General features: G+C 41.8%; 1 protein-coding gene across 3 annotated transcripts in view; it reads right to left on the reverse strand.

The window, feature by feature from the left end:
- Positions 1-15,655, reverse strand: part of LOC134340142 (polypeptide N-acetylgalactosaminyltransferase 6-like) — an 82,802-nt gene that overhangs the window by 21,168 nt on the left and 45,979 nt on the right. For all 3 annotated transcript variants that reach the window (XM_063037036.1, XM_063037034.1, XM_063037035.1), the window contains 2 exons: positions 11,197-11,346; positions 4,901-5,135 (listed from right to left, as the gene is read on the reverse strand). In XM_063037036.1, the coding sequence (XP_062893106.1) occupies positions 4,901-5,135; positions 11,197-11,346 (385 nt within the window). The remainder of the gene's footprint in view (positions 1-4,900; positions 5,136-11,196; positions 11,347-15,655) is intronic.

The following is a 15,655-nucleotide window of genomic DNA, read 5'->3' on the forward strand; positions in this document are numbered from 1 at the left end:
CCACGACTGAACAGCGGAGCAGACTCGATGGGCCCGATGGCTTAATTGTGCTCCTATGTCTCATGGAACAGCCCATCAAAATGGTCATAAAATGGAAAGGTGCAAGACCAGTGATTGATTTTACTCATGCACACATGGGATGGACCACAGGGTTAACTGATTCCCAAGCCCTCTTCAACTTCAGAGTTGACCTGCTGATACTTAAATGTAGGACTCAAGATTCAAAAGATTAGATTTAATAGTCGCTCTAACTGCTGTAACCTCCAGACAAGAACTCGTGAAAGAACAATAGCAGTTTAGAAAAATATCTTTTTAGCATTATATTCTTAAAGAGAAAGCAATGTGGCCCTGAATTTGCTGCATCACTGTGTCTGACAGCTCATGGATATGGAGGGTATTTGCGCTATTGATTCATGTGGCGCTGTATTTGCGCTGTAATTTGCTGGACCGTTGGCATTGCAAGGTCAGTGACGAGTTAGGGATCGTGTACACACTGTAGCCAGTAGCTGAAATGTTCAGCAACCAAGTGAAACCAGAAATGCCAGAAAACAGATCTAGGTGCAGTATAAAAAGACAGGTGAGCTGCAGCTTCTGAAAACTGACTCAAGTTTTTTTCCCCAAGAACTTTATCAGAAAGCAAACAAAAAAATCTCTACTGCCTTTCCACAGAAGTGTCGCAGAATCTATACATCTTGCCCTTTTCACTTATGGACAAGTTGTGGATGGTGAAAAACAGAACAAAGTGCTGCAAGCGCTTCTCCAAATGCCAGGTTAAGATCCAGGACCTTAACTGGGCACTGCAGCCAATTAGCAAATTTAGTGAATTTTGATAAAAAAAAAGGGGCCAACCCAAGTTAGTACATCAAAGAGAAGACCAAATTAAACCACTTTGATAAAGGGCAGACCATTAGTGTGATAACTGGTTCCTCAGTATCACAATTCACACTGACTTGCAGCACCCCAGCAATCCCGTGGACATTGATCAACCAGTCTCATTGTGTCTCATGAAATAATCACACTTGAGATTTGGAGCCCTGTGAGAGAAAGCAATGGTCTGCAGCCTCAGAAATGAAGTACTGCTGAGGCCCTCGTTGCTACAGACAAGGAGTTAAACCATGGATTCACATCTTGGTACATTGGTGAATCAGAATCTACCCGGTTTCTCCCATAGTCATGGGGCATGTAGAAGTGCTATGTAATAGTGAGACTAGTTCACACACTGGCTACAGTATCAGAAACATCAAGCCCAATTCCCTTTCAGATCACTTATGGATATGTGGTGTGTAGGCCATTGCAGCAATTTTCATTTTCTTATTACACAAAGAGGCCAAAGTCTGGTAATGAATAATCTTCAATCAACCAAAAAAAAGTTTTGCATAGCAAAGCTGGTAAGATGGGATCTTTGAACTGTATAAAATGGAAAAAGGAAATGAAACTCTTTCATAACTGCTGGGTGAGGCTCCACAGCTTGAAAAGCCTCATGTAACTCTAAGTTTTTCAGGCCAAGAGACAAGTACCATAAGCGAAAATCATTACTATGTTACTCCCGATTTTAAAGCCAGCTGCAGTACAAAATAGTTAGCAGTCAACATTGAGTGCATTAGCAACTCAAGTGGCAAGAATAAACTTGTCAGGTCGTTCAAGTTTAAAGCTGAGTGGAGCAAATCACCGCGGTGCTAAGTTCATTATTTCCGTGGTTTCCTCATTTTTGACCATTAGACATAGGAGCACAATTAGGTTATTTGGCCCATCCTGTATACTACGCCATTTGATAATAGTGGGTTTATCTTCTCTCTCAAACCCATTCTCCTGCTTTCTGCCCATAACTTTTGATGCCCTTACTAATCAAGAACTTATCAACATCTGCTTTAAATATACCCAATGACTTAACTTCCACAGCCACCTGTGTCAATGACTTCCACAGATTCACCGCCCTCTGGCTAAAGGAATTCCTCCTCATCTCCATTCTAGAAGGACATGCTTCTATTCTGAGGCTGTGTCCCCTGGTCCCAGAGTTTCCCACTATTGGAAACATCCTCTTCACATCCACTCTATCTTGGCCTTTCAAGATTCAGTAGGGTTCAAGGACATTTCCCCCCCACCCCCGCCACCACCATTCTTTTAATTTCAAGTGAGTACAGACCCAGAGCCATCAAGTGTTCCTCATATGTTAACCCTTTTATTCTAGGATTATTATTGTGAACCTCCTCTGGCCCCTCTCCTTTTACAAGAAGTGCATCATTACAAATGGTAAAATTTCCTGGCAAATTCGGACTCAGCCTGAAAATCTTCAACTCATTAGTTAAATTATTATCCTTGGAAACAAAGTTTAGGGAGAGAGAAAAAAAAACAGCATCATACAAGTGTCATTTTGGCCAATCTTTCAAACTGGAAATGATAGGAATCAGAATTGCTCCTCAAAGACAGGTTATTAAAACTAGTTACAAAATCACAGCAAGAAAGTTGCCAGCAATATCAAAAGGCTTCACTAACATGCATGACTCTGGCAGCTCCTGAAGTTGTTTGCTGATCATCTCCTTGCACCCTGAACCACTCCACCCACCCCCCCCCAAACCATATCCACATTTCCCAAACATTATCCCACATTAGCTTGGACCTTCACAAATGAGGCTTGCTCCATCAATAGCGTGGTATATCAGACAGATTTACTCCTCAAAGGCCACTAACATTTCTTGTGGTTGGTCCCAGTACCATCCTCACACTTGCCATTTTAAAAAATTTCTTTGCCTTTGGTTCTAATATTCACTTGAAATCAAATTAAAAATCAACTATTATGGGGAAGGCATGCTTTTCAGATTACATACAATTATAATAAAGACAGTTGTCCCACAGCCAAAAAGAGGAAAATAGGTTATACAGAAAAATATATAATTAAAAATATTTAATACAAGTAAAAGATTGTACTCTGGTGCAATTTCACCCCAGCAACGTCACAGCTGTATTTCTTTGGTACAGTAATTATTTTGATAATTATAGCCTGTAAGGTATGGGTGGGAACAAGTGTCAATACACCATCCATTTACTTAAAAAGCAAGGAAAACCCGCAGAGGTTAAGAGTCAAGCAAGCTTCAACCACAACCACATTTTTGACCTCTGCAATGGGTTTATCTCAGCGACCACTTTGAAGTGTAGATAAGTGTACAGTGAAAGATACTTGATGATTTATGGACTTTTCCTCTGTCTTGTCATTTGTTGATGCCCCCCCACCCCCTCATGTTCATCGGCACCAGTCTCTTCTTGAACCATGGTTCAATGTTCCCAGATGCCAAGCTACCCCACCCATTACCCACGGTACCTTGCAAAATTTCCCATTCTTCATGCACAATGTCTGGGGCAAAAAAAGTTTAAAAAAAGACCTCTCCCTTGTTGGTCAGAGAAATGGATTTTTTTTAAATATAAATGACATAGGGTGAAATAAGGGCACTGACTCCATTAAGCCACCACTAAAATGTGGCATCCTGTCCAAGTGAAGCATTCTCACGCAGTAACAATGTCACTATTTTTTGATATATTGTACAAGAGAGATTTTTGACGTCTATGAGAACCAGTTGCTGCTCTGTTGGTGTAATGATTTAGCAGATTATTCTTTCACCTCTGGATTCTCCTGTCACTCATCATACCGATGGAACTTTGTTCTGCAGTGTTTGGCAACACTGGTAGGCTAGGATACAATGCGCATAGGACAGCTGGGGGCTGGCCATTAGGAATTAACCTAAGAGTGGGCCTGCAGGAGGACATAAATAAGCTGGCCTGGCAGTATGGGTAATAAATTATGAGAAATATAAATAAAGTGACCGTTCTAAAGGACAGGAGATCCTGGCTGTATATGTGCAATGTTTTTTTGATAGTGGCAGGATTCTGAGAATGTTCAGCAAGGCGTGTGGATTCTAGGTTTCTTAAATAGAAGCACCAGGTAAAAAAAAACAAGGAGGTTACGTTGAACTATTATTGGACCCCAACTTGAATACACTGTCACCACAATATACCATCAGAGTGTTGTGCAGAGCCCCAAGAGGATGTGGAAAAGTTTTACTGGAATTCAGCTACTGGGTTAGAATGGAAAAGTTGCTGTTGTGCTTCTCAGAGCATAGAAAGTTCTGAAGAGATTTTCTAAAAGTGTACAAGATCACAGCTGGCTTAGATGTAGCATTATTTAAGAGGATTTTTTTTTTAAAGATTAGCTTTATTTGTCATATGTACATCAAATTATTCAGTGAAATGCATCATTTGTGTCAACAACCAACTTAGCCCAAGGATGTGCTGGAGGCAGCCTGCAAATGTCTCCCTGCTTCTGGTACCAACATAGCATGCCTGCAACTTACTAACCCTAACCTGTATGTCTTTCTGGAATGTAGGAGAAAATGGGAGCACCAGGGGAAACCCGCGCAGTTACAGGAAAAATGTACAAACACCTGACAGACAGTGGAGGGAATTGAACCCCCATTTTCTGATCACTGGCACTGTAGAACACGATAGTAACCACTGTGGTGTTTCAGAGACCAGTGGACAGAGATAAAAGACAAAACAAAAAGCGACATTGGGGATGCAAACTAATGGATGACTATGATTAGACTCGTTGCCTTAAAATGATGGTGAAACAGAACTGATCCAGTGTTTTCAAAATAAATAAATAAGTGGGCTCTTGAGAATAATTTACAGGGCTCTGCACAAGAACAGAGAAATTAGTTAAGAATAAATTAATCTACAAAGGAGCTAACAGGAACCCAATGGGCCAAGTGGCCTACCTCTGTGCTTTTAACAATTCTACAGGTTATCAATCCTTTTTTTAAAAAACAATTTAACAATCCTTGGGTGTACCATTCCATTTTGCACGCAAGGTATTGAATGCAAAAAGTCAATAAACACAAAAAACACTCACTTGATGGGATACGTTTCATCTTTTCTTCTTGCTATTTCATGAGGTGGAAGAGCTTCCCATCCAAATGACAAACTCCAGTCAAAGTTACCGCGGTTGTGGTGTCTTTCATACTGGACTGGTTTGGACACCTCAAATGTATTAAGATCAATGGTGGTGATGTCTGGGCTCACCACAGCAGTGTAATTTTCAGCTATTCTTCCCAGCAAAGGTTCCAACCAGCCACCAAAGCACTCACCTAAATATTGAGAGATTAGAAAATACTTTTATGTAAACCTTAAGCAAACGAATTTTCCCCATCTCCAATCTTTCTTTCTCCATTTCCAGAAAGCAATATTGTTGGCATGCAGATAAGCCAAACCAGAGAGCTGTATAACAAACAAAACACGTTGGAAACATCAGTTCTCTTTCTTCCTCCACAGATATTATCAGCCTACTGAAAGTATTGCCAACATGTTCTGTTTTTGTTTCAGATTTGCCTATCTAATCCATCTGCCAGGTTTTGTTACTGACAAAACTGGTTTCTCTGTAATCCCAATCAACTGCCTTCCTTCCATAGTCTCACTTCCTGGACAAGTTCCTTTAGATGTAGTTCGACAACTTCTGCCCTTCTAGACAGTTACTTCCTCATTTTCTCCCTCCACCGCATTGCATCAGCCAAGGGTAACCCAGACATTTTCCGGTCCAGAGTTTGGTTTCTGCACAGCTCTTTCAAATTGACATTACTCTGTTTTTCTTCATTGAACTGTCAACATATTTAATAAATTTTGCTAATGACCAATGTTAGTCACAGTGCCCTACATCTGAATCTAGAATAGTTTTCTGGCTCAGTTAATATAGACATCGAACCCTGTAAAAACTCATTTCAGGGAGCTAGCACCACCATTTCAGGGAGGTAGCATCCCCGGCCCCCGCAACCCGATATTCCCCCCCCCACCCCCCGGTTGACCTCCAAGGGTGTATGTAATACTTTGTTTAGTGATTTTGTCTAATCTGTAAACCAAGTTGGGTATATGCAGAAAATGTGACATTAAAATATGTACTTATGTTATCATGTTTATTCTATTACAACTTTAAGCAAGTCTACAGGGAGTTTGGCCTCATCACGTAGGACATCAACAGAGTAGCCCCTTAGCAGCTAGCCTGCTAGTTTAAATAGTGTTAGCTATGCTAATGAATGAATGACACCTGTTAAACTCACCTCAACATGTCTTTTACATTTTAACCCACCATGGGCAATAGAAAAATCACTGTTGCAAACAGTGCAGCGAGCAACACTGTCATTATTTTTGAGGTCGACTGTAAAGCCCGCCCACAGAGAAAACTGATTGGTCTCTCTTTGTGCTAAGTAGACCTATCAGGATGCTCGTTCTCCCTCTTAAAAAAATCAATTTCTGGATATTGTATATAATTTCCGGGCATCAGGGAGCCACTATCAATATGTGGGAGACTCCCGGAACTTCCGAGAGAGGTGGGATGTCTGATTAATGGCAATGTAAAACAACTGTGATTCCCATGGCATCAAAAGCACACAACAAAAGGGAAAGTTTTCTGAAATTCTACATTTGATCATGAAAGTGGCAAATGTTAATTTCTAATTCCCATGAGGAAACAGTTGGTGTGCTATGCTGCAGAAGCTCATTTTCATTGATGTTCAACTTCTACTATTAGAATACAGAAATGTAGGCCCTTCACCCCACGTCATCTGTGCCAACCATACTGCCAGGTTCAACTACATTTCTTCTGCCTGCACAGGATCCACATTCCAACATTCCCTGCATATACACTTGCTTATCTAAAAGTCTTTACAGATTAGTTCCAATGAGTGGCATGGTAGCATAATAGGTTCAGTCTGACTGCTGTCTGTAAAGGGTTTGTACGTTCTCCCCATGATCTCGTGGATTTCCTCCGGGTGCTCCGGTTTCTTCCCACATCCCAAAGACGTATGGGTTAGTAGGTTAATTGATCACATCGGTGTAATCGGACAACATGGGCTTGTTGGGCCTGGTGTCCATAAATAAATAGAAACATCTCTACCATATCCATTTCCGCCACTTACCACTCACTGTAAAAAAAAAATTGCCCCACACATCTCCTTTGAACTTTATCCCTCTCAGCTTAAATGGACATCTAGTCTTTGACATCTCTACACTGGGGATAAAAATTATTCTGGCCATCTATCCTATCTATAATTTTATCAATTTCTATTAGCCTCTGATGCCCCAGAGAAAGCAGTCCAATTTTATCCAACGCCTCGCTATAGCTCATGCTGTCCAGGCAACATCCTGGTAAACCTCTTTTGTACCCTCTCCGAAGCTTCAACATCCTCCCAGTAATGAGGCAACTAGAACTGCACACAATACTTTTAAGTACAGCCTAACCCAAGTTTTAGACAGCTGCAACATGACTTCCCAATTCTTTTTCCTCAGTGCCCAGAACTACAAAGACAACCATGCCATATGCCTTATTTACCTCTCTATCTACTTGTGTAACCACTTTCAGGGGTTGGTCACTTTCACTCTGCTGATAAAAGGGTGGGCACAATTTCTCAAATTTTATTGCAAAGTCAGACCCTGACTCCAATTCATTTTAAATTTTGCAGGTAAAAAGACATGCAGAAATAACAGGAACGGCTAATAACGATAATGGGTTTCATTTGTTGGTCTTCAAAATACTAGCTGTGATTTACATAGACCATGGAACATAGAAATTTACAGTACATTACAGGCCCTTCAGCCCGCAATGAATCTAATTCTAAACCTGATTCTGACAATGTTGTGCTGACCGTGTAACCTACTCTAGAAACTGCCTAGAATTTCCCAAGCGCAGAGCCCTCTATTTTTCGAAGCTCCATGCACCTATCTAAGAGGCTGTTAAAAAAACCTATTGTATCCACTTCCACCACCGCTGGTAGTACATTCTACGCACCCACCACTCTCTGTGTGGCAAAACTTACCTCTGACATCCCCTCAGTACCTACTTCCAAGCACCTTAAAACTGTGCCCTCTTGTGTTAGCCATTCCAGCCCTGGGAAAGAGCCTCTGACTAACCACACGATCAATGCCTCTCATCATCTTATACACCTCTATCAGGTCACCTCTCATCCTCCGTCGATCCAAGGAGAAAAGGCCAAGTTCACTCAACCTATTCCCATAAGGCACGCCCTCCAATCCAGGCAACATCCCTGTCAATCTCCTCTGCACCCTTTCCACATCCTTCCTGTAGTGAGGTGACCAGAACTGAACACAGTACTCCAAGCGGGGTCTGACCAGGGTCCTATATAGCTGTAACATTACTTCACGGCTCTTGAACTCAATCACACGGTTGTTGAATGCCAACACACCATACACCTTCTTAACAGCACTGTCAACCTGAGCAGCATCTTTGAGTGTCCCATCAACATGGACCCCAAGTTCTCTCAGATCCTCCACACTGCCAAGAGTCTTACCATTTATATTATATTCTGCCATCATATTTGACCTACCAAAATGAACCACTTCACACTTATCTGGGTTGAACTCCATCTGCCACTTCTCAGCCCAGTTTTGCATCCTATCGTTGATGTCCTGCTGACAGCCCTGCACACTATCCACAACACCCCCATCAGCAAACCTACTAACCCACCCTTCTACTTTTTCATCCAGGTATTTAATTGAACAAATTTAGAATTCATTCACAACTTAAGGGTATCAGTACAAGCTACACCTCGGTAACATTACAGTCAACTGAATTAAATTGGAATCTGATTACATTTCCAAGAGAGGCAGAAGAAAGGAAACTATAGGCCAGTTAGTCTGACCTCAGTGGTTGGGAAGATGTTGGAGTCCATTATTGAGGATGAGGTCTCAGGACACTTGGAGGGACATAAAAAAAATAGGCCGTAGTCAGCATAGTTTCCTCGAGGGAAAATCTTACCTGACAAATCTGTTGGAAGTCTTTGAAGAAGTAACAAACAGGATAGATAAAGGAGAGTCAGTTCATATTGTGTACTTGGATTTTCAGAAGCCCTTTGACAAGGTGCCACACATGAGGCTGCTTAACAAGCTATGAGCCCATGGTATTACAGGAAAGATTCTAGCATGGATAAAGCAGTGGCCAACTGGCAGGAGGCAAAGAGTGGGAATGAAGGGAGCCTTTGCTGGTTAGCTGCTGGTGACTATTGGTGTTCCACAGGGGTCTGAGTTGGGACCAATTCTTTTTATGATATAGGTCAATGATTTGGAAGATGGAATTGATCGCTTTGTTGCAAAGTTTGCAGCTGATACAAAGGTAGGTGGAGGGCCAGGTAGTTTTGAAGAAATAGGCTACAGAAGGACTTAGTTCAGGACAAGGGGGCAAGAAGAAGCAGGCGGAATACAGTGTCAGGATGTATATGACCATACACTTTGGTAGAAGAAATTAAAAGGTTGACTATTTACTAAATGGAGAGAAAATATGAAATTCTGAGGTGTAATGGGATTTAGGAGTCCTTGTGCAGGATTCCCAAGGTCAATTTGCCGGTTGAGTCAGTGGTGAGTAAGGCAAATGTGATGTTAGTAATCGTTTCAAGAGGACTAGAATATAAAAGCAAGGATGTAATGTTGAGACTTTATAAAGCACTGGTGAGGCCTCACTTGAAGTACTGTGATCAGTTTTGCCCCTTATCTTAGAAAGGATGTGCTGAAATTGGAGAGGGTTCAAAGGAGGTTCACAAAAATGTTTCCAGGATTAAACGGTTTGTCATATGAAGAGTGTTTGATGGCTCTGTGCCTGTCTTCACTGGAATTCAGAAGAATGAGGGGTGACCTCATTGAAACCTATTGAATGGTGAAAGGCCTTGATAGAGTGGATGTGGAGAGGATGTTTCCTGTGGCGAAAGAGTCTGAGACCAGAGGACATGGCCTCAGAATAGAGGGGCGTCCTTTTAGAATGGAGATGAGGAGGAATTTCTACAGCTGGAGTAGTGAATCTGTGGAATTCATTGCTACAGGTAGCTGTGGGGAACAAGTCTTTATGTACATTTAAGGCAGGTTGATAGATTCTTGATTGGTCAGGGGAGAAGGCAGGAGACTGGGGTTGGGAGGAAAATGGATCAGCTGTGGTGAAATGGTGGAGCAGACTCGATGGGCCAAATGGCCTAATTCTGCTCCTATATCTTATAGCCTTATTTACCCATCAGCCTAACAGTTCTTCTCATTTTGAAGTCTTCTTTGTGACATGTACCAATATCTAACTAACAGGGAACTGATTCCTGGGCTTTCTTGAACCACAGGAATAACTTGTCCTCCCCGGGAGATCATTTCCCACATCTACCTCAGCTTGTTGACGTGCCCAGGAGATTAAGAATTGATCACGTGGGCGGCACAACAAAACACAATTAGGTGTCCTCTCTATAAAGGGTGGGGCAGGAGAGAGGAGTGGCAATATTGTTGATATTGCTGATTTTAGAGAAAGGGAAGCAAAGCAGAGAAAAAAAAATCTACATTATACCTTCTACAACCTCAAGCACATTGCAAGCAATTTCTTTGGGCAAGGAAAATGGTTTCTTTTGGGGATGGGGAGAAAATATCTGAAACACACAGCCCTCTTTTGCACCTCCTTACATCTGTCTGTTAAAATACAAGTCTCTAAGCATATAGACACCTCCCTTACTGCTTCTCACACCTCAAAGCTTCACCTTGGCTGCTGCTTCTAATCTGTAGCACCCAGAAAATCTACACAACTGTCAGTAATTCATTTTCTCCTTGTAACCTTCACATCCTTAGAGGAATCCTGCAACTACACCTAGTATCATGCCTTCTGGTTAATATGAGAATGGATGGTATAAGATTTCACTTGATGTTTATATACTGGAAAAAAAGGCAGGATAGTAGAACCCAATTTCTCCATCTCTATTGTCCACTGACTCCTCAGGACCTTCCACTCCTCTAAACTCCAGCAGATACAAACCCAACCTATTCAATGTTTCTTGGTGAGGCAATCCATCCGTTTCAGGTTGCAGTTCAGTAAACCTTCGACAGACTGCTTCCAACACACCTACATCCTTCCTTAACTACAGACATCGATACTGTGCACAGTATTCCAGGTGTGTCTCACCAGTCTGTTGTATAAATGAAATGAAACCTCCCTACTTTTGCATTCAGTTCCCCGCAGGTTTTGCCACATTTCTGGCACCAACATAGCATGGCCACAATTCACTAACCATAACCGCACGTCATTGAAACGTGGGAGGAAACCCACACGATCACCTCTGGGCAGGATACCCAGTCTGCATTAAATTGTCTATGTAATATTGGGAAGTGACACAGGAATATACTTACAGTGAGCATCAAGAAAGGTTAGCACTTCTCCTGTCGCCTCACTGGCACCCAGGAGCCTTGCAGTTATTAATCCTTTCCTCTCCACCTGCCGGATAACTTTCACTATCCGAAACTGCTTTACATATTCATCCAGTTGTTCTTTTAAAGCGTCTGAAAAATCAAAATTCATTTTGTTTCACTGCTTTAACACAGAACAATTACACTCATGTCTCAGCAATGCAATTTACAAAATGGACATATTCTGGAGTGGCTCAGTGGGTAAAGGCAACACCTACTGCTGTGCCAGGGAGTCCCCAAATCCAAATAAAAGTAGCAAATACCTGTGACTTTACAAAGAAAAACATTTAATGTCTCAGGGCAGACACATCAGAAGTGGCCAAGAGAAAACAAATAGGTTAAGTTACAGAGGGTGGGTAAGGGATGGATAGGACTAAGGGAATATTATTGACAGACAAAGCCAAGGCTGCCTTATGCCTCTCTCTGCAATTTAACATGAACTCATTTCCTCTCTACAAAAAAAAAAATTCCCACACATCCCCCATTGTGCCCGTGAATACGACAAAGGACACCCAGAAACAGCTGATGATTTCCAAAACATCGCCTCTGTATGAAGATTCACTGTAAGTGTAAATCCACCGTGAGCAGGGTTCAAACTGCAGGGAATCCAATGCCTTATCCACTTGGCCACTGCAGCCTGCCATGTTTTCTCCTTTCCCCAGATTTGAGGAAGGATCTCCAACCTGCAATTTTAACTCTGTTTCACTTTCCACAGGTGCTGCCCAAGTACTTCCAGCATTTTCTGTTTTGATTTTGGATTCCAGCATCAGCAGTTTTAAAAATTTTGCTCCAGATCCAGGCTCTAGCTGGCTAATCCAATGCAACCCAACAAATAAGGTGTACAAATTGGCCTCAGCATCTCTGAATTATGTGAGGGATGGGATAGAAACAGAAAATAAAATTCCTACATGATCACTATATCTCATTAGAAACTGACATTGGGCAAGGGCAAGCTTGGCTGCTGTTCATGATACAACAGCGCATCAATATTCATTGTCATTCATTTAATTCTACACCTTTTAAATATATTTTTAGTTGTTTTATTGTGCTGCTTCAATGAAATCCAGTTAAAAATGAATATTTACATTTTAGCCACCAAAAGACTTGTCTAAAAACTAGGCTGCCTTGGTCACCGCAAATGAAAATACCATATATAAAACAAGTACTGTAGTTTAAACTTTATAACTGCACAATTGGGTAAATGAAACACATGAACATGAGTGTCGTATTCCCTAATTCAATTTAAAGTGGTTCATAGAGCACATATGTCCAAAGATAAGTTAGCGCGTTTTTACTCGCATATTAATCCCTTTTGTGATAGATGTTCGGGGCAGATAGCCTCTTTAACTCATATGTTTTGGTCTTGTCCTACTTTGGAAACTTTTTGGAGAGATATTTTTAATATTATTTCTAAGGTATTGAATATAGATATCTCTCCTCACCCTATTACTGCTATCTTTGGACTTCCCAAAATTTCTGGTAATCTTTCCCCTTCAGCCCGTAGAATGATCGCATTTCTTACTTTAATGGCGAAAAGATGTATTTTACAACATTGGAAAGAGCTTAATGCTCCAACTACCTTTTTTTGGTTCTCTCAGACGATTTTATGTTTGAATCTGGAGAAAATTAGAAGTAACCTTTATGATTCTTCATTTAAATTTGAACAGATTTGGGGACCTTTTATTTGATATTTTCATTTAATGTAATATATACCCTTCTTGTTTTTTTTCACTGTTTTTAATGGAGGTCGGGATTGAGGACGTGATTTTAAGTTTAACTCTGTTTGGTTTCAAGTTAGCCCATTGCTTTGCTTTGCTTTTAGTTAGTTGCACGGTGGGTTTTTTTTTGGGGGTTTTTTTTTCTTTTTTTTCCATTGATATATATATATATATAAAATTTAGTATACTATTACGTTATCTTGGTTTTTTATGTTTAAATTACATTGTAGTATTTTTTTTGGTATTGATACCTTCTGGAATTTTATTATATTTTAACATTGTATTAATGTTTATATGGTTTACCTTTTTGTATACTTATTCAATAAAAAGATTTAAAAAGAAAGAAAAGAGTGTTGCATTTTCAACTCCCTTGGGAGCCATTTGTGTAATTAATAGGATTTAGCTTAACAATCAAATTGATCTTTTTTTTTCAGGTGGTTGAGCATTTAGCTTTGTCAAAACACTTAAAAAGAAACAGCTTCATCGTAGACTGATGCTGCATCACTAAGGCTCTTTGATAAGGATTAAGTGTCTCAGCCCAAAATGTCAACTGTTTATTCCCCTCCAGCATTTTGTGTTTTGCTCAAGATTTCCAGCATCTGCAGAATCTCGTGTTTAAACCCATTAAACTGTCCTGTCTACTCTCATCTCCACACATCCCCCATCTCACTCCACTGCAACCTCTAAACCTTTGAAGGGTGACACAAAAGAGATCGCAATTAGACCGAGTGGGTGAAGAGGAAAAGAGAATGATGTGGTTTAAATTTTTTTATGGAAGGTTATGAGAACCAAACATAGGCTAAATGGGTTCAATTATGAGGATGATTTGTACGTAATCTTGTCTTGTTCTTTCAGGTGGACATAAAAGAATCTATGATATTATTTTGAAGAGGAGCCGGGGAATCATCCCAGATTTCCTGATCAACATTTGTCTCTCTGCCAACACATTAATACAGCTAATCTGGCCAGTATCACGTTGCTATTTAGTGGGAATTTGTTGCTCATGAAATAGCTGCTGTGTTTATTACATCACAGTGTTTTGGAATGTAGAGGTCATCAGAGGTGCTATATAGATACAAATCTACCTCTCTTTGACTAAAATAATATAGGAATAAAATAGAGTAGGAACAGATAAAGTGTTCTCTCTAGTAGGGTGATCAGATCAGAAATGTGAGCAGTTAGAAGCAAAACCAATCCTTTCCCCCTCAAATTTCCACTGTACTCTCTCGGAACTTACCAATGGGCCAACTAACATTTTCCACGAGTGTGGTACATTTACACCGTTGACTGTACAAGATCATCTTGGCCACAGCAACAAGTTTCAATCAACCATAGTAGTCTGTTACTAAATTTTAAGCGTAACGGTTAGTGTAACACTATTACAGCACCAGCGAACTGAGTTCAATTCCACTGCTGTCTCTAAGGAGCTCATATCTTGTCCCCAGGACAGCGTAGGTTTCCTCTAGGTGGTCCTGCTTCCTCCCACGCTACAAAAATGCAAGATTAGTAGATTGATTGGTCACATGGGTGTATCTGGGCAGTGCAGGGTCTTTGGGCCAGAGGGGCCTGTTACTGTTCTGTATCTCTAAATTTTTTTTAAAATTTCAAAATATACTTTATTCAAAAATAAAATTATCTACAATAAACCATTCAATGACTCTCAATCCTTACATACGTTTCCCTTATAGTCTCTAGATATCTATACTTTTGGCCACCCACGTGGCACTCCGTTGGTTCACCTTACCACATCATTGTTGAGGGGTATACTCCCTGCCACTCGACCCCTCCCACTCCCACGGGAGAAGAACCCTAAACTGTGGTCCTTCCCCTCCGGACCCTTGCGGTAGCTGCACCGAGTTTCAGTGCGTCCCTCAGCACGTACTCCTGCAAGCCGAGAATGTGCCAGTCGGCAGTATTCTCCCACGGACATCTCCATGTGCTGGTAGATCATCAAGTTTCGGGCCGACCAAAGAGCATCTTTCACCGAGTTGATGATCTGCCAGCAGCACCGGAAGTTGGTCTCTGCGTGCGTCCCCAGGAACAGCCCGTAGATTAGAGAGTCCTCTGTTACGCAGCTGCTGGGGATGAAATGTGACACTAGCCCGTCCATCCTCCTCCACACCCTCTCTGCAAACTGACAGTGTGCAAAGAGGTGGGTCACAGACTCCTCCTCACTGCAGTCCTCCCGTGGGCAGTGGGGTGTGGAGACGACGTTCCGGGCGTACAGGAGGGCTCTGACTGGGAGGGCCCCTCTCACCACCAGCCAGGTGAGGTCTTGGTGCCTGTTGGTGAGATCTGGCGATGAGGCATTTTGCCAGATGAACTGGACGGTCTGCTCAGGGAACCACCCCACTGTGTCCATCACGTCCTTCTCCTGCAGTGCCTGCAGGACACTACGTGCCGACCACTGCCTGATGGCCCTGTGGTCAAAGGTGTTCTCCTGGAAGAACTTTTCTACGAAGGACAGGTATGGAGGCAACGACCGGCTGACTGGGGCGTTGCGCGGGAGTGGGGCCAGACCCATCCTTCGTAGCCAGGGTGACAAGTAGAACCTGGGCACATAGTGGTACTTGGTACCCACATACCTGGGTTCTACACACAACCTGATGCAGCCACACATGAAGCTGGCCATCAGGGTGAGGGCGACATTGGGGACGTTCTTGCCCCCGTTGTCCAGGGACTTG

Source organism: Mobula hypostoma, chromosome X1 (genome assembly GCF_963921235.1).
Source record: "Mobula hypostoma chromosome X1, sMobHyp1.1, whole genome shotgun sequence".
In the NCBI taxonomy this organism is placed as follows: domain Eukaryota; kingdom Metazoa; phylum Chordata; class Chondrichthyes; order Myliobatiformes; family Myliobatidae; genus Mobula; species Mobula hypostoma.